Genomic DNA, 20,121 nt, shown 5'->3' on the forward strand with positions numbered 1-20,121 from the left:
GAGAGGAGATCAGTGCCTGCCCCTTCTCTTCCCCTCACGAGGAAGTTGTAACTGCAATGAGATCTCCCCTCAGTCTCCTCCAGGCTGAACAGACCAAGTGACAAGGCCTTGTAAGGCTTCCCCTCCGGACTCTTCACCATCTTTGTTACCCTCCTTTCGATCCTTTCTAACAGTTTGATATCTTTTTCATGTTGTGGCACCCAGAACTGCCCCCAGCACTGGAGGTGAGGCTGCCCCAGCTCAGAGCAGAGCAGGACAATCCCCTCCCATGCCCGGCTGGCCATGCTGTGCCTGATGTCCCCCAGGACAGGGCTGTCCCTCCTGGCTGCCAGGGCACTGCTGGCTCGTGTTCACAGGGTCCCTTCCCATGGGGCTGCCTTCCAGCCTCTCATTCTCCAGTCTGTCTGTCCATCCAGGGCTGTCCCATCCCAGGTGCAGAATCCAGCACTTTCCCTTGTTGAATTTCACACTGTTGGGGATTGCCCATCTCTTATTCGTCAAAGTCTCTCAGCAGGGCCTCTCTGCCTTCAAGGGAGTTCAACAGCTTCTCACAGTTTTGTATCATCTGTGAACTTGCTCAGTGTCCCTTCCAGTCCCGTATCCAAGTCATTTATGAAGATGTTGAAGAGCACAGGGCTGAGGATGGGGCCCAGTGGAACTCCACTAGTGACAGGTCACCAGTCTGGTGTCACCTCATTCACTGTAACCCTTTGTGCCTGACCTGTGAGCCATCTGTTCACCCATCACATGATGTGTTGTTTATTCAGCTGTGGGCTGGACATTTTATCCAGGAGGATCCTGCGAGAAACAGTATCAAAATCTTTACTGAAATCCAGAAAGGTTACATCAACTGGCTTCTCTTGGTCACCTGCATGGGTGACCTTGTCATACAAGGAAAAAGTTTGATTAGCAGGACTCTCCTCCAATGAAGCCGTGCTGGCTGTATTGTCCTCTGATGGCTGTGTTGTCCTCCAGATGTTTTTCAACACCTTCCAGGATAATCCTCTCCATTACTTTACCAGGCACAGAAATGAGACTGACTAGTCTGTAGTTTCTGGGGTCTTCTTTCTTGGCCTTCTTGAAAACTGGGATAACATTAGCCAGCTTCCAGTCAGCTAGGACCTCTCCAGATTCCCAAGACCTCTCAAAAACATTGACAGAGGCCTTGCAATGACATCAGCAGCTCTTTAAGTATTCTCAGATAAATCCCATCAGACCCCAGGCATCCAGCTGGAGCAGCAGTTCCCACACATCTTCAGAGTCGACTGGGAGTTTCTCATTCTCACAGCCTCACAGCCATGGTCCTCCAGCTCAGGGCACTGGGACACTCCTAGCTTGTCATTGGTATTGAAGGCAGAGGTAGTTGTTTCCTTTCAGAAATCAAACATACGTAGCTGTTCTTAACAGTTTAGATATGTTTGCTTTGCAAGTTAGTGAAAAAACATTGTGAATTTTAGAGAAAAAAAAATACCAAAAACTTTTGGTCAGTCCACATGTTATTGTTAATAATATCATTAACAATCATACTTGCCATAATTTTGGAATGGAAGTTAATGAACTAATTATTCCACTAAAATGTATTTTCTATTTTGAACATTTTTGTCTGTGGATGAGTATTATAAATTAAGACTATTTAAATTTCTTATAAATTTGCTAGTATCATTCCAATGACCTGGAGGATTTGGGGTATTTTTAATAACATGTCTGACATGTTCACATCTGCTGTAGTAAATGTAGGAGATCTAGTTTCCATATTTAGCTAATGTACAAATTATTGTGTAGGCAAAGAAGGGGAAAGTCATTACACAGGGATTTTTTCAAAGAAGCTATTAGTTCCTAATTGCATTGCTCATTTGAAACCATAAAGGCTTACAGTGGTGGGTAACTTACTGAAAGGTAGCTCAGTTAAACACATTAATTTTATCTGGAGTTCAAAATGCTTGTTTTGGTTTTGGCTGCTTAGAGCCTAAAGTACAGGCAGTATATTCAGATTCTTTTAAGGGTCTGATTTTTTTCAGGATTGTTCATTTTGAAGGTAAGTTGCTGTATATATTTCCCTAGAACAGCATCTCTGAGATTTTGTCTAACCAGACATCTTTGGTTTTACAGAGCCAAATGGTTTTTATGCTGATAGGTTTTTTTGGACAGCTCAAGAGACAGACCTTTAATCAAATACAAAATATTAATATTCAAAGCATTTTGTCTTTTATAAAATATGATCCCAGACAGTCTGGCTTGGAATCAGACAGAGCAGATGGGATTTTCTGTTGCTTTACTAAGGACAACTCTTTCTTTCCAAATTTGATACAAAAGAAGGTGAAAAGCTGCAGGAGAACTGTATTTTGTAGAGAAACTTACCCCTAGACAGAGGTTTAGCTTTAAGACTTGAACTCAGGAGGGCTTCTTTATGCAAAGAAAGATTCATAGGTAAGTTTTGATATGATTAATGCTTTGTTGGCTCCTAGGACATCTCAGGTAATTTTTTAATAAACCTTTCAAAACATTAGTGAAGTGAAGAAATCTAGTAATGTCTAATTTTGGTCTCTTTTGCCTGTTAACGAGACAGATTCTTAACTAACAGCCTCCAGTCTTTCTGTTTACATCCTTCAAAACCCTTTGTAGCCATGATTCATATTAGGTACAAGGACACCCACTTATGAGTCAGAACCAGCCAGAGAATATCCCACCGCTACAGCTGACAGACCAGCCCCACATGTCAGCACTGGGAACCTAATGAACCAAGAATTTGCTCACTGCTCCCCGAGCAGAAGAGTGAAGGGTGACTTTGTGCAAATGGTTACAAATGGCACAAAGGAAAATGACCAAATCCAGAAGGTTAAAAACAATGTAGAAGCAGAAGATGAAAGATTATGTAGCTGTATAATTAAATTTCTAAGCTTTAAAATGAAAAAAAAAAATTAAGTCTTCCCTGTTGCTTTGATGCAATGGGGTGTGAGTGGAAAATACATGTACCATGTGGTTTTTTGGTGTTTTTAGTTGTTCTCTCCTGCTTCCTTCCCAGTCAGTCCAGGGCCTTCATTGTCTTAACTTCTACTTCCACTTTTGCAGGTGAGAAGCAAAGGTTTGGCTATGACCGGTCAGGATATGACGTGGAGGAGTCTGATGGTGGCGATGAGGATGAAAATGACAATGAGGACGATGATGAAGACAGCCAGGCTGAGTCAGTGCTATCCACGACACCCTCGGTGACTGCCAGCCCCCAGCACCACCCCTCTCGCCACGGCCTGCAGGATGCCGCCAGCACCGACGACGACATCAGGCTTCCAGACTGCTTCACTGGGGCTCACACGGACTCGATGGATGGTCTCCCAAAAGCACTGCTGACCAAGATGACTGTCCTTAGCACAGTGCAGTCGGTCAGCAGGACTTCCAGGTCGCCAGCAGAGTCCACCCATCAGGAAGCACATGAGGAGAAAGCCCAGGAGAGAGGAGTGGATCCCTGCGGTGCTGATGCGGCACTGACGGACATCGCTCCTGCATCTCCAGGTCGCCAGATGTCTGTGGATTACCCTGATACAGATACAGCCTTGGGCCACTCCTTAGTATCAACAGCAGCTCTTACAAAGGTAGGAGTGTCTAAAACCAGAGAGAGAGTAGGATTTTAAGTCCTCCTAAAAAGATCTTTTTGGAGATTTTTCAAAGATGAAAATGTTTGCCTTTCCCTTCATTCTTAGAATTCTGGGTGATGAGTCTTTCAGAAGAGTTAAATTTAATCCAAGCACAAATATGTAGGACTCTAGACACAAGGATGTTGTAGAAGCATAGTTTTTCAAATTCTTTAATTTGATTGTATTCTTCCTGAAAGGTTTAATTGTAATACGGTCATTTCAGCTGATGTTTGGAGCTGGTAGGTTGTATTGCAAATCAGAAGGAAATAACAAATATGTGGAATGAACATGTGGTGGTGGTTACGAAGTTTTCAGGTGAAAGTGATAGAATTCCATAATCATTTCACTCTGAAATATGATGATACAATCATTGGTAATTCCAAAGGGAAATTAATCTAGTCCCAAAGCTTTTTGCCTTATCACACAAAAAAAAGGTGCAATTGTTTATCTATACCCCAAATATCCTTAATAGTAGAATTAGAAAGTTCACCAGATGTTCAAGGAAGCTAGGAGATTGCCCTTGCACAATAACAGAAGGAGAGATGAACACAGGACTGAGACCTAAGTTCCCAGTGCTTTTAGCTTTTCTCCAAGCTGACAGAAGATTTTAATCAGAAAAGGATGGATTTTGCCCATGCACGTGTTAGACACACGGCTTTTCAAAGCAGTGTGCAGGAGTATGAGGTCAGTCTGTGTGCAGGTCTGTGTGAGCGTTCAGTAGGTTTGGAAACTGTTTTTTTTTAAAAACTGTGCCCATGAAATCACAGAGGGAAGTGGCAGGTGATGAGCCTTTTTCAATTCAGGAATGGCTTTAATGGGCTGTGGTGGGGACAGTATACATCACTTACCAGACTGACCCTAAAGATATCTTTTGGAAGTTTTGAATTCTTGCTACAGACCATGAAAGCATTTGAGCTTTACAGAGTAATGCTCAGAAAAATGAAATGCAAAATAGTTTAATTAAAGGAGTAATCAAAGCACTGCCTTCCCCATGATGAATGCAATATTTAGAAATACTTTATAGAACTATATAATTATTTAGGTTGGAAAAAAAAATCTTGAGATCATTGAGTCCAAGCCTAAACCTAGTTGTATGCAGTTATTGAAAAAAAAATAGCAGAAAATTTTCAAAAGGATAAAAAGAAAAAATTTCAATCTGCTTTAAGTACTTAGTGGCGTGGTTTTTTCTTTGAAAATTTACACTACTGGACTTATTTTTTTACACAGTTCAAGATGGCAAACTGTTGACATGGAGAAAGTAAAAATTATTGCTGCATTCAGCACAAGCTCATCACTGCTTGTAGGAACTGTGAGTTCATGTGGCAAATGTAAATTGGAGCAAGTTTGTATTGTATTGACAGAGAATAAAATGGAGTGGTCTCTGATCACTGTATATGCCTGCCATAAAATGGGTAGGGTCCTAGTATTTGGAGTTTAGGTTCCATTGTTGCCAAGGGCTACCAAAAGGACATTTAACTGAGTTTACTCCCTCATTAAATAGAACTGAAGCCTCAAGTAAATATTCGTGCAATTAAAAATGTTGAACGGTGTTCATTTATTTAGCTCTAATAATTGTCTACATTAATATATTAAAAAAACAAGGCATGTAAGTAATACAAGGAAGTAATTCCTTTCCAGATTTTCTTTTCCTTTCCCAGACCAAAAGAAGCATTAGCCATGTGTCTTCAGTGCTTAATCCACAGTCTGTTCCTATTGTGAATGGCTGTGGATCCTGGTTCTTGCAGTCAAAAAGTCAGCACAGCTCAGGAAGGCTGTTGTACATTCTTTCAAAAGCATCCATACCAGTTTATCAAGATCTCTTGTGAGGTGTCAGTTCTGAGGAAGATGTTGACTTCTTTCTCACACCCATCTTCTCATTTAGACAGGTCAGCACTGCCTAGCCAGTTAATCATATTCTCCCTTTGCCAATACGTTTTTTACCAGTGGATTTCAAAAGCATTTCTGTCCAGTTTTGAGTTTTTTTCCTGCTCTTGAGAATTTTTGAGAGTTAATACTGTAAAAATTAAGGGCACACCAGTGTGTGTATGTGTGTGATGAATGTGCTTGAAACAAAAAGGTAAGCATGAGATTGCAATTGCACTTTCAGACTACTCATTTTAGGAGGTTCTAGGAAAGGAGTTGCAAGCCTTGGTCAGTAACAGGCTGTAGGAGAAAAAAACGGAGGATAGAAACAAAATTATAAGTTCAGGCGTGTGCACCAAATAAATCACTGATAAATAAATCACTAATAAATCACAGCTGAGGCAGCAATGGGATGTGGGTCCCACATCTCACTCCAGTATCCACCCATCACCTCCACCTCTGCAGGAGCTGTAGTTGTCAGCCATCTCTTGTCATTGCATACCCTGTCTGCCACATTAGAAGCACCTATGACAAATGTGCCATGATGCTGCCTCTGCCTGCCAGAGGCTGTAATGCCTTCAGGAGAGGAACCCAGTGCATCAAAAATTCCAGCTTATGCTTATTTAACCATCTTGCCTGGGGTGATTTCCACATAAAACAGTTCTCAAAATCCTTCTCGCCACTTAAAACACACGCGCAAAAGAGATTCAGCAATGTATTTGAGCACTAGTGTTTGAGAGAAATTAAGCAAGGGTAATTAGGAGAGGAAAATGCAATTAGTGGGTGAGGAAGGAGAAGGAAAAAGAAAGGAAGGAAAACAGTTCATTGTTTAAGCTGAGGACTATATACTATGAACCATTTTGTTGTTCTTTCTTAAAAGGGGGCATGGGAAGCACTCCCAGCTCCCTTGTGTTTTCATGTCACTGAAGGGCAGCGATGGCTGCCACATTAACACGCCTGTGTTGTTCTCTCCCAGAGCATGCCCTCCATCAGCTCCCCGTCCTCGCCGGCAGACCAAAGCGTGCCGACGACGGCACCATCACCCTACACCGAAATCCCGGAGGAGAAGCCGGCTGCCGAGCCGAGAGCTCCCCAGACTCACCTCTTCAGCCACCTGCCTCTGCACTCACAGCGGCAAGCCAAGGCTCCCTACGGCATGGTGCCGGTCGGGGGCATCCAGGTGGTCCCTGCTGGCCTGGCCACCTACTCCACCTTTGTTCCCATCCAAGCAGGGCCAGTGCAGCTCACTATCCCAGCTGTGAGCGTGATTCACAGAACTACCAGCGCCCTTGGCGAGACGGGCGGCACGGCCGCCGGCACCGCCACAAATCCTGTGGGAGTCGCCGAGGTGAACAGCATGGTGCCGTGCATTCCCATCGGCCAGGTGAGCATGCCGGGCATGCAGGGGCTCGGCACGCCCAACCTGCAGCCTCTGCCACCGCTGGGCATGGAGACAGTGAACATCCTGGGCCTGGCAAATACCAACATCGCCCCGCAGATGCGCCCTCCGGGAATTACCCTCAATGCCGTGGGCCTCCAGGTGCTGACGGCTGGTGCGGCTCCGCAGGGCACCCCCAGCCCGCAGGGACACCTTCCCGGCCTGCAGATCCTCAACATCGCCCTGCCGACCCTCATCCCCTCCGTCAGCCCCGCCAGCACCGAGGGGCACGGAGCCTCCGAGGCACCCACCGCAGGCTCCAAAGCCGGCGAGGTCCAGCTGGAGCCAGCTGCTGTCGGCTTCCCCGCAGCCGAGACCGGCCAGGCCGGCCGGGATGCTTCTCCTCAGGCAGCGGCTGGCGGCCAGCGGTACGGCGGGAAGAGCCATCCCGAGCCCACCCCGCTGACCAGCCCCGCTGGTCCCGGGAAAGCTGACCCTGAAAAGACGGACCTCGCGAACCCCAGCAAGCCAAAGCGTGACCTCCCTGCCCTCCAGGTGAAGAGGGCTGCCCCAGCAGAGCCCCGCTCCAAGGTGAATCCCAACGCGTTAACCAAGTCCCCGGTCCACCGAACTGTCACCCCGGACAGACAGGTACCCAGGCCAGCCGCCCCGCCCCAGCGGCAAAACACGCTGCAGTTTAGCGATGGCAGCAGTGACGATGAGGATAGACTTGTAATAGCGACCTAGTTTTTGTTTTTCATTGTGTTTTTATTTTTAGGGTTTTTTGGGTTTTTTTTATAACACCTGCAGGTTTCTTTGCAAACCTTCCTTTCCTTAAAGCACATTTTTCTGACACAAACCCATTACTAATCTTCGTGCAATCATGAACTCTTGACCAATAATTGTTGTTTCTTGTCAGCTCCAGCCATTTTTGTACATGTTGTATAGACGATTGTGCCTTTTTGGAGTTTTATGTTTAGAAACCTGTACAGATTGTTGAATATATATATATAAAATATATATATATAAAATATGTATAATAAAACCAGGTAGTTGCTTGTGTTTAGTAAGTAAACATCCTATGTCAGATAAATAAAGGATTAAATTATATGTTGCACTGTTAAATGTAAATTTCTATGGCTGTGGGACAAAGTTTCTGTGTACAGATCTAGTATGTAAAACTCCATATTTATTGTATCCATATTAGTCTTGGAAAAGGGTCTGTCCATCTTTCTTGTGTAAGACGGTAGCTTTACACTTCAAAGAGAAATACAGTATCTGTGTTACAAAATATTACAGTAAAATTTTGTTTACTGACTTTACCATTGCTTATGTTGTGCCTTCTTGATGCAGCCCGGTAGCCAGAGAGGTGCTTGACTCATTCCTTTCAGTGCCCTTCCAGCTGGTTCAGCTTGAAGGGATCTGGTGGTGGTAAAAGCCCCTGTGGTTTCACCTGCCATGGGAGAAAGAGTAACTTATCAGGCTTTACTTGGAGTAAAATCTTCCATTTCAAAACATCCAGCAATTGTAGAGTGGGATGGGAGTCCCTCACCTTTCTGTAGAGCAAGCATCCATCCACCTCGTGGTTTTTTCCTACCTAAAATTTGAAGACTTGCCTGAGGGGAAATGGCAAAAGGGTCAAGATGAAATATTTTTTTATTTGTAATCTTGAACTATAAAGCCACTTTTTACTGACATTAAAATGTTGATACACAAGAAAGGAATAATTCTTTGTGTGTTAATTGCAAAACGTGCCATAGAATTGGTGAAAATGCCACTGCTGTAATGAGGATTTGGCATTACTGATTACCATCAACCTCTTACAAGATTGCATTTCAGGAGATCTTCATTTACAGACAGACAAAGCCATTTTCTCCCTAAATACAACTTTGTCTTATTCATGCAGGGAAAAAAGGGTCTAGAGGTTTTACACATACAGTTAATGTGCCGTTGTAACAGCAAACCTGTCATACTGGGCATACAAAACATGGATGGATCACGGAATAATGAAATTTAACACTCCTCTGTTTGCACATAGTGAAAACAATGTAAAATTATCAGTGAATTGTCAAGGTGTTCCAACTATGGCACGAGACACGTCTGACAAGTTACAGGGCTACACATTCCTAGAAGTTTCAAATTGACTTGGGATTCATGCTGTACTTTTTAAGTAGAGTTGGTTTCCTGCTGTGTCCTTTTATCACATTGTTACAGAAGTTTTTATAACCCCTTTAATAGCCAAATTCCAGTAGGAAACTGGAAGGTGTAAATTAAAAGCATGATCACCTTTATGGAATTAACAAGGATGAGCACATAGAAAACAACTGGAAGAAAAGGACGGGAAGCAAATCTGGTAAAAAAAAGGGAGTGAACTTGAATGTGAGCTGGGCTGCACTGTTCACAGAGTAATTTCTGTATCCATCTCAAGGAAGTAATTCATACCTTGCACTGCTCATATTCAAAAGCAGCACTATCCTAGATCCATATTATACTTTACACTGGCTTTTGTACAGTACTCACATTGTACTCATTACCTTATTCCATTACGGCGTGTTGTAAAACTGTAGGCGATGTTGAATGAGCTTTATTAACTTCCAGAAAGAGCACTTCAGTAGCAGAAAGCCATTTCTATTACTCGTGATTATCTGGCAATTGTACTTATCTAGCAATTAGAAACACACACACTAGAAAGGGGAAATTACTCCCGTCTCTGACATGAATGTGCAGAGCCTCGCTGAGGGCCCGAGCACCTGAACCACCAAGCACTCTCAACTCACATTGAACTTAATGAGAGTTAAGAGTCCTCGGTTCCCCGCAGAGCCGGACTTCAAATTTGTGAGTGTCTTATGTGCAAGCCCTGTGTGAAGTGTCACTGTGCATTTGTATGTTCTTTTTATAAGTGTAGTAGTGGTGTCAACGTGTCTTGTACCATTGTCATACCTGTGTGAAATTACCCCAACCAGCCAAAGCTAGATCCGAAACGTTGCTGTGTTACATGTGCTTTGAGAGCCTGAAGCTTTTTCTAGTAGAATCAGGTGATGGTTTGCAGTTAATGAACTCAAGGAATTTTGAATTAGTTTTAGCTCCTTTGAAATGGACACCAACCAGAAAACTAGAACTGTGATAATTAATTTGAGCATATTTGTCTAAAGCACGACCAAAAAGAGATGACATAATCAGATAGCTTAACAGCAAAGTAAAACTATCTCCAAAATTTTGAATACCATCAACAACTTATTATCATTTCCCTGAGTTTTATAAGGCAGCAGTGGGTAAGGAATTGCTGTTGCACATGCCCCTAAGTCCTGATTTTACTAAACTCCAGAGATTTACTGTATACACATCTTAAATATTTACTTGATGAGCAATTTGTGATGCACTCATACTCTGCTCAGAATTAATTCCGGGAAATCTCCAATTTAACAGAAAATTCACCCTGGTGAATCAGGTGATCTACATCTGTCTTTTCTATTCTAGGTGTTTTGAAGACATCAAGGGCAAGAGATGGCAGCATATCTTGAAGAGTAAAAATGACATGACAACAGATATGTCATAAAGAGGAATGTTAAGACATGTCATTTGGTAAGTTCGTAACAGGACAACAGGGAGAAAGGACCAAGAGTGGGTACGTAAGGCCCAGAAGATGGGAGTTGCTTCTGGGGATGTAAAGCTGCAGGTCAAGAGATCTGAGAGCACAAATACTGAATCATCACTTACCCAGGCAAAGCAGATAAGCCACATTTGAAGCAGGAACTCTACTATGAGCAGGTAGTTTCAGATGTATCTAATGTTCACATCAAGGCTGTGAGGAAATCACAGTTTTCTAAAAGACTGTGGTCCTGAATATTACACTCTTTCCCTTCCCTCTAGGATATTTCCAAATGGATATTCCTTGAGTTGCCTCTACAGCTTGTGCAGCAAGAAGAAGAAACAAACTAGGAGTGTGACCAGACCTGAGAGAAGGTTAAACTCTGTATCTCTCTTCTGTTAGTGCCTGTAACCAACATTGATATATATATATGTCAGCCCACACGGGTGTCCTGCATGAGCACAAGCCTGTGACTACTGCATTAGCAATTACATTTTCATTCAGAATTAATTCCTTTTGTCTTAAATTGTGTTGTATCTTTTATTGTCTTGTCCAGAGTCATCGGTGATGGGGAAATCATGTTCCCCTTGCCACAAGGATCCTTCTGGTCAAAGCAGTAGCAAACGTTTGAGAGACCTGCTGGTGCAGGATTAGGCTGCATTTCAGATGGTGTGAATTACCACAGCTGAACTGGAGTAAATAACACCGGGCTGTTTACTCAGGGATCAGTTTTTAACGACTCTGTCAGACACCCTCTGGCAAATCCAGCACAGCTGTTTAAACAATAAAAAGGCCAGAACAAGTGTTGCTCCTCAGTGTACCCAGGCACATTCTGGCATCTTCTCACAACCTATTCCCATCAGGAGGATGCAAGCAGGTGCCAGTTAAAGCCTGGGTACAAATGCAGCCAGAGTACAGACACGGCACAATCAGCTTCTGTGGGATCTGTGCAGATGCTTCCCTGTGATCTGCATAAGCCCTCTCTAGAAGAATTGACCACTGTCCTGTAGCTCTTTTCAATTTTTCAATCTTCCTTGGTTTCTCATTGCAGTACATGATGTTTGCTGGTGACATGGGTACCTGATCTTGGAGGCAGCATGTCCATATAATAATAAAAATAATGGGTTTGGAACATGAACTCTATTAAATGTGTCTGTGTTTCCCATTGGGGCTTTAATAAGCTGCAGCATGGCCTACCTGTCACTTCTTAGGTCAAGAACTAAACCAGAGACAGGCATGTTCAATGTACCTGGCCTCAGATCTCTTGACTTGTAGCATTACATTCCCAGATGCAACTCCCAACTTCTGGACCACAGCTGAAATAACACCAGTTTTGTAGGTGCAGGGATGCTCTGCCCTGCTTTGGTTACTGCTGCTGTATACACCTTTGCCCCTTTTCTTTCTCAAGTAACTTGCTGAGCTTCAGGTTGCTGTAAATTATGCCCTGAGGCTGAAGCAGCCCACAGTTGGTCCATATCAGCCAGTCCCCTGCCAGAAAGTCTGACAGCAGTGTTTTGCATACAAATTCAAGTGCCCATCAAATGCATTTCATCTCAGACAACTTACGTAGGCTGAGCACAATATGGGCCACCTCAAAGCCAGAGATGTACCATGAAACAGACATACCATGCCTTACACTTGGCTAAACCACTTTGTATGGTTTCTTAACAGATTTATCTTGCCTTGAGTTTACTGACATGTGGTTAAACAGAATATAAAATTAATTTGTCACTATATAACTTACTCCAGAAGTTCTCATTTTTTGCAAGATAATCCTCACTAAGCTTTCATAAACATTGTAGTTTAAACCCATAAACTGCCTTTGAAACATGTGTTTAACATTGGGACAGTTTCATCAAAACAAAAAATCCTCAGTTTTAGCATGAGTGACTTGCCAAGAGTCATGGAAACCAAACAACCCACAAGTGAGAGTGCTCACTCAAGATACCTTCAGCTGACTTATCTGATGGGCCACTGCTTCAGTTGCTTTGGAAAGATCTTCTGAGACCAGTATGACCATCTTATAGCAGGGAATCCTTTCCTTGCTTTCCTGGTTTTTCATGCAAGCAGAAAGTGTCACCCATCTTAGGTGGCTTCTGACCAGTCTCTAATTGTAAATATTACACTATGAATGACTGAAAGAAACATGGCTAGAATTGTCTTGCCATGTTTTAGGGAAATTTCTGTTCCCTGTAAGGAGTCTCAGATCGTCTTTAAAATTGATACCTAAAACCAAAGACTTAACACTATTTCTGGCTCATATCTTTGAGAATAAGACCCCTGTCTTAGATCTAGACACTGGATTGCTCATTCTAAGTTACTGACTTAGGGTGAAAACAAGCTACTTTAAAGTACTTCAGATTGATTATTAGGTAATTTTATATGGAATGTTCGTGGGTGGATGAGCATACAGCAACAAGGGTGTAACAGCCTGTAATTCATTGATTTGATGTACATGTTTTGTTCCAGGAATGATAAATTACAAAAAAGAAAGAAAAAAAAAAAGGAAAACAAAAAAAAAGTGGTGTTGCCATTCATGTTTGTTACATTTCTCCTCTTTATACTGAACAGACTGCTCAAAATGTTAGGAGGTGACTGGTGATTTTCAGATATTCCATGAGATCTGAGGAAACCATGCTAGCTGAAAGATGGCAAGGCTTTACATTCCTATGGTTCAGTCATGGAAACAAAACCTAGAGTTCTAAGATGAGTCAATTAGCTAGGCATGCTTAGTTTTCTTTGGTAATTGTAGGCTTGTTTTCCCCAATAAGGTCAAATGTTAAGGCTTGTTTGGTTTTGTGGCTGTGCTCTTTAGTGTATTTGAAATCCATTACCATGCTGAGGCATTTGTGCTGGAAATGGGCCAGCTGAAGGCTGTTTGTAAAGTCAAATGCCCCCAGCATTTCCTCTTTTTGTTGAGTTTAGGCAGCTACAACATCCCTTTGGGCTTCAGAATTTCCATTTGCAGGTCGTTCAGGTCTAAGGTGTTTTGGTGTTGGTACCTAAATACCTTAGGGTTGGATTTTTCCTTCTGAGAAGGAGAGAAATGTGACACAGTTCCAGCTCGTATAATGAATAGTAAGCTCTCCATTAGAATCACGGACCACTAAGAGCCATTTGCCACCTCATCATCTTCCTGCTCCAGATCTAGGTGTGGAAGTGAGTTCAGAGCCCACTTGTTGGCACAGGACTCATCCTCATTGCAGCCCCACTTTCACGAGGGGCTTTTCACGGGGTGCCCATGGAAGGCAAGAGCAATCCCTGGGCATGAACATGCAGTGAGGGACACAGCGTGGAGGGAGCATCACCAAGAACATCCACCCACCTCCCAGGAGCACAAGGACAGGGTGCACCAGTAGGGATTTTGCTGTGCAGAAGCAGATTTTGAAAAAGGAATTTGTCATCATTGCAGGAGGGTTGGAATAGATGACCTTTAAAAGGTCCCTTCCAACTCAAACATGATTCTGTGAACAGTATCTACCCAGACCTGAAGCACTTGAGTGGAAAGCCATCATCTTGAGACTTAACCCCTCCCATCCCTTATGATCAAGGAAAATCAAGTCAAAATGAAGGATTAAAAGGCATCTTTTGACAGAAATTTTTGACTAATCAGAAGGAATTTTGACAAGCCAAAATTCCCTGTTTGAACAGCAAATTACTACATCCCCTAATTCTGCTAATGTTCAGACGTTCCCCAGCCTGAGCAGCTGCCCTTGTGGCACCCAGCTGTCCTGCACAGGATCAAACAAGGTAGTATCCTTCAGGAACACTATGTCCAGAGTGATCATACTGTTTGTACAGCCCAATCACAAGGCCATCATCCTGAACACAGGAACACAAGGAGGAGGAGATGGTGCTGCCCATTTCTTCTTCGCTCAGCTACTGACACCGCAGTGGTGGCAGTCTCTGCCACCAAGAGGTGCCAGGGAAGATGCAGTCACCATCCTCTAGTGCAGTACCAGCTCCCTCCTCATCAGCCAGGGACTACACAGCAAGGGAGTTCATGTACCTCAGGTCTCTGGGTGAAAGGACACATCCATTTGTTACACCTCCTTCCCAGGAGGCTGCTCCAAGCTCCTGTGCTCTGGCCAGGCCAGCTGCAGGCACTTGCTGGCAGAAATGAGGCCAGGAGAGGAGAAAGAGGGAAAGATAAACCAAGCTGCAAGACAGAGCAAGCCAGGGAGAGCATGGCATTGTTACCAGGCTGTTGGGTGGTTTAGGCGCAGGAAGGCAGCTCTTGTATTTCAGACCTGTTACCCAGTGTTAGGTGTGTCCCTAGTTTGCAAAAACAGTCTAGGTGCCAGAACAGAAGCAAATGTTGAAACAGTGCCTCTTTGCAAAACAGAAGTCATGTTTTCATCTGGACACCAGACAGTTTTGCTCCACCAAAAAATCAAGTGGGTGGTTCAGAAACCATTTTTTACAGTTAGAGGTTTAAATTGTGTTTCTCTCTTTTTTTATTCCCATACCTATAATGATCTGTGGCACTTTTCTTATTTACAGTGTTTCAGAGCAAGAGCTCACACAGCTAATGCTGATTAATTCTGCTGGACTGGGCAGCTGGCTCCCCTGTGGATATCCTGTTTTCCTGTGAATCATCGCTCCTTCTTGAGACATCCTCCAACTCAGATCAAAGGTCCTGAATGTATTAGATATGAAGACATCAGACAGCTCGAACAAATTAGAAAAGACACACACAAAGAAACGTGTCCCAGCTTCTCCCGCCTGTCCTGCTGAAAACTGGCACAGTGAACACAATCCTAAGCACTTGTCATAAAAAGTAGAATGACAAAAACTAGAAAAATGGAGAGAGGCTTTGGGAATGTCGGTTACCCAAAGACTTTTGCAAATTGCCCTTTCTAGATATTTGCACTTTTGCACTTACTTAGTTCTCCCTTGCAGTTGGGAACTCCTCAGGCTAGCTCCTCATCTGATGGAAAATGACATCCATGAACTTCCGCAAGACCTGCACCAACTGCGTCAGCAGAGGACTTGGGACTATCCCTTTAAGCACTGAGCCTTGCCTACAAACACAAAAATTAAAGGAACATGAACACCTGTGGTCTGTTTTTTTCAAGTTTATGTAGTCTGCTGCATCCTCCATGGTTTTATCCAATTTTCCATACAGCTACATGAACAACTGAAAGGGTCCTGTACCAGTGAAATGCCAAAACCTGAGGTCATGAGGTCAAACTAGATTATCTTAATAGTCCCTTCTCCCCTTGCAATCTTTGCACACAGGTTTTATCTGATAAAGGAGATAAAGTCTTTATTTCAGTAACGTTTGATCTTGAACATTACACAAATAATTAGTCTTTTAAGTTTCTGAGCTTTTTTCAAAATAGAATTTTAAACTCTCCATTTAATGGATGCCTTTTAATCCTTATGTTTAAGTGTGAGAGCCATGCTTGATCTAAGATGACAGACAATGTGTTTGGATAGTCAGAAGGCCATTTTTATGGGAGTGTTAGAACAATGCATTGTGTTTCTTCAAGAAACTCTTCCTCCAATCAGTAGAAAGAGCTGGCTGAGGGACCAGAGGACAGTCTTTTTCTGTCATTAAGCTCGTATCAAAGGAAGGTAGATTGTGCCACTCTTACATCTTAGAGTGGCCCTGTGCCAGGCCATTTTTTAGTCCTGGACTTCTAACTCTTCTTCTATCCTTCTGCATCTGGAGGGAGAAAGAAACACTTTTAACCTTATGCACTGTGAATACTCACTTGAAGGCAGTGGAGGAAAGAACACCCAACAGGAATACACTCTGCAAACACTCAGCAAAATCATTAGATCTGCATATTCTTAATCACTGAGGTCTTGGCAAAATAAAGAGCAGTGGTTTTTACCCAAACTGTAGTTTGTCCAAGTCCCTGGGGGTGGGGTTCAGCTGTTTATGTTTTCTTTGACGAAAAATGTCTTCAAGGTTTCTTGCCTCCCAAAAAACCCCTAATGTGGGAGTATCGGCATATGGCAGGGTAGTGGGAGGCACATGAGCTGAGCCCAGAGTTTGCCCCTTGATGCAGCTCAGGCAGCCATCAGGGCCCCTGCAACCACACAAAGGAGGTGGGACTGGGTTTGAAGGAATGAGGGCCAAATGACATGAAAAATGTTAACCTTCTGCATAGAAACAGAAACCTCATTGCCCATTCCTGAGGACAAATGGGTAATCCTTTTTTATTTTCAGTATCAGTGGAATTTCTGTTGTTTTTGCGACCTTCTCCATTTTAATTTGACCCATGTATGCAATACACATGTACTTAGAAATGCACTGGAAATAGTGATGGATAACATCATTTTCCAACATTTGGGAGAGGAGGGGGGCGATTGTTGGTATGTCCAATCTGGAAAGCAGTAGGAATACCACAGCATATGCTTGAAACCTTGCTAAGCATCTAGGACATTAAACCAGATGCTTCACCTCCCCCAGATTCCTCCCTGTCAGTTCATCTGGGGCAGTGATGAGGGAGCTGGGGACTGCTGGCTTTTTACCCAGTGCTACCTTGTTCCTCAAAAGGGTTCAGACTCTTACCTCCTCCTCCTAGGGACCATTTACTGTGCACACCTTGTGTCCTGTATGTGCACGGCAACGCAATTTTGTCAGGCCCATCAAGTCATAAAATGCCTTGGGTTAGAAGGGACTTTAAAGATCATCTCATTCAACACCCCCTGCCACGTGCAGGATTGCCCCCTCTTGTGGAATACTGACCAGCCAGTAAAGCTGTCAGAATAATGATGATGCCAAACCATCACTTCCCAGGGGGAAGTAAAGCTGGAGGTTGCGTGTGTCTCACTAGCAATTATCTTGTGACTTTCTGGCACAGCATAAAAAAGAAAGCTGTCTGAGAAGGGGTTGGAACTTGATGTTTTTGGAAGGTGATGTGAAATACTTTTCAAATATTTGTTTGGGCCAGAAAATTAAGACAAAGGAGATAAAGCCTGGCCTCAGCACTGTCACAAGCAGTCTCCTACTGCCTTCAGGAAGGCCAGGATTTCACTCATGGATTTTTAAGGCTGGCACAGAGACTGTATCTTACAACAGAGCATGGGCATTCCTGGCACTGGGGATTGCTGCTAATGACACGGGAAAGTGATTTTTTTTATTTTTCTTTTTTAACCTGGCATTGCTCCTTGGAGCAAATTAAAGTCTGATACATTCACATTGCTATGTGTCATTAACCCAGACACCTACTGCAGGGCCTAAAGCTTGTGGCTGCTGGAGAGATTAAATCCTACTAATGCGCTTTTCCTAACACACTGAGGGAATCTGGAGTCTCTCCTTTTGAAGCTGACTTGCTATTTTGACTAATTGCTTCTGGTAACAGTTAATAGCATTTTGCAAAGGCACTTCATCTGCTGACAGCAGATTGATGTAAGGAAGGGACACAGTTCACATTTCCAAAGGGAGCATTGGGAAACCCATTACCAGCTTCATTAATCTGTTAATAATAAAATTAAAGTACAAATAAAATGTGACAAATTGAGTTCTGTTGTGAAAGTCACTTTAACAGGAGGCTCTGAATAAAGGTCAAAACAGACTCTGATTTCTGCTGTGTTCTAATAGTAGAATCAGAGGAGAGCATTGTAGAAACACTGTAATTAATCTGGCAATACTATAATTGTCCCCAAATAATACAGAGTTTGAGGAGTGTTGGTTTTTTTTTTTCCTTTTTCCTTGAGAACATGTACAAAACCTAGAACATGAAGCTCAGTCACACAACATTTAAGTGCTAATCCAATTTCACAGGAAGCTTTCCACAATGTAGGTATGGTAGACTTACCCTCACTGCCTGCCTTCTTGTGGCTGCTATATCAGTCAAAACTCAAGTTTACCCAGCACAAGGGCAAAAGAGAGAAGAAAAGCCCTGCAGATGTAGATCTTCTAACAGCTGTCAAAGAAATGAGCCTGACATTGGAAACAGGCTTCACCAGAGACAATAAGCCAGATCAGACATCCCTTTTCTGGCAAGGATGGCACTGGCTTGCCTACCTTGTTTAAAATAAAAGTGGATTTTCTTTTAGGGTTATCCCCCAAACCTATTGGTACCCCCTGCATGGCCCTTCCTAGTCACATTCTAGGCCAGCAGGATATTTTAATCTAGACTCTAGTCTTAAATAATCCTCCTGCTAGGACCTTCAGGTAATACTGAAGAAAAAAAACTTCTAAAAATGAGACTGATTCCAGTCTCTCCAAGGCAGAGTGTGAACAGGTCCTGTAGAAAAATATCCAATTTATCAAATTCCTTCTTATTACTGCTGAGCAATTGCCCCAAAAACAGTCAGTCACAGAGCATAATTTGGAGACACAGCTGCAGCCTGGCAGAGCAGCCTCTGCTGGGAGCACCTGAATCAAAGGCATGCTATTAAAGAACCCAGCCAGGCAAGCAAATACATAAACATGTTAATGTGAAGTGTTTGAGGAGAATGGCTCATTAAGTCAGGCAGAATAACAGTACAGAAAACTAATAGCTCTATTTTAAAAATCGGCAGGAGGAAAAGGAGAAAGTTGTCCTTTTGTTTTATGCAAGCCAAAAGGAGTCTGTAGAGCCTCCTCTTCTCCAGTCATTTCAGGCATAGTCCAGACACTGAAGGGACCAGATTTCCAATTTGAGAAGCACCATATGGAGTCAGCTATGTCAGGAAAGATGCAAGGGGAGGGGGAGGATAAAGAATAAGGGAAGGAGAACACCATTGTTACCTGGTCTCATAGAAAATGAGTATGCTGAGGAATTCCCCAAAGCTGATGGTTGAGGGTCTGAGTAAGGCAAGAAGCCTGAAGCAGATGTCCATCAGTGTGAAAACACTCATAGATTGGAAATGGGATATAAACTGGGCTTAGCAGCCAGAAATTTGTGTGGGTTGTGAGAGGAGCTCTTAAGCAGAGAGGCATGCTATGGAAGAGAGAGAGGGCAACAAGAAAGCTGCTGGGTCTGGGTGGATGAATTTTTCATTAGCACAGTGGTCTCTCAGAGGAAGGAGCAGGACAGAGACTCACATGAGCAGATTTTTCTGCCACAATGTGCAGCAAGAATTATTCTTGTGCTCAGACTGACTTTAGCTTCTTGCTTTACACTCAGTCTCACATGAGTGTGAGATACAAAGTCAGATCTCTAATTCTTGTGGTAGTGATTTGAGCACTAGAAGTGGAGCAATCTGGCTCAGTTTGGGTTCACAAAGAGCTAAGTTGTCTGTACATGGGGGAGGATTTTGGAAAAAACAATGATGGGCAGGCCCAGGATTGCAGTTGCTTTGGGGTGTGGAAATAACCTGATTTGAATTTTCTTTGTCAAGGACTCTCTCCAGCTAAGAGAGCACCTACCTCCTTGTTCCCATTTCCCACCAATTTTCCTATACTTTTGAAGTGGCCCTTCCTCACACAGTGTTTGTATAAGGCAAGGAAGACAAGCTCTGGCATCTCTCTTTCCACATGCTTTTCTCTTTTCTGTCCAGCAGAAATTTGTGCATTCTTGACCCAGTGCAAGCCTGAGGGATATGGCTACAACAACCGTAAAAGAACATCCCCAGGAGTGCTTGATACTCACCAAATTCCTGAGTTTTCCTGGAAGTCTTTGCTGACCACATCTGCTGCACCACAAGGAAGGGAGTTTTGTATTGCTATTGGTTATGTATAGGATCCTGCAACTGCTTGCTGTAAAGGCAGTCATGTC

General features: G+C 43.2%; 1 protein-coding gene across 14 annotated transcripts in view; it reads left to right on the forward strand.

Moving 5' to 3' along the window:
- Window positions 1-15,517, forward strand: part of HIVEP1 (HIVEP zinc finger 1) — a 127,869-nt gene extending 112,352 nt beyond the window's left edge. For 7 of the 14 annotated variants that reach the window (XM_086902014.1, XM_086902036.1, XM_086902025.1 and 4 more), the window contains 2 exons: window positions 3,070-3,587; window positions 6,469-8,192. In XM_086902014.1, the coding sequence (XP_086758140.1) occupies window positions 3,070-3,587; window positions 6,469-7,617 (1,667 nt within the window). In that variant the 3' untranslated portion in view covers window positions 7,618-8,192. Of the gene's footprint in view, window positions 1-3,069; window positions 3,588-6,468; window positions 8,193-10,347; window positions 10,639-10,740; window positions 10,834-14,962 lie in introns of those variants that run through there. The other 7 variants (XR_015290453.1, XR_015290451.1, XR_015290449.1 and 4 more) reach the window with 5 other exon arrangements.
- Window positions 15,518-20,121: the final 4,604 nt, after the last annotated feature.

Source organism: Cyanistes caeruleus, chromosome 1, assembly GCF_971803275.1.
Source record: "Cyanistes caeruleus chromosome 1, bCyaCae1.hap1.1, whole genome shotgun sequence".
NCBI lineage: Eukaryota > Metazoa > Chordata > Aves > Passeriformes > Paridae > Cyanistes > Cyanistes caeruleus.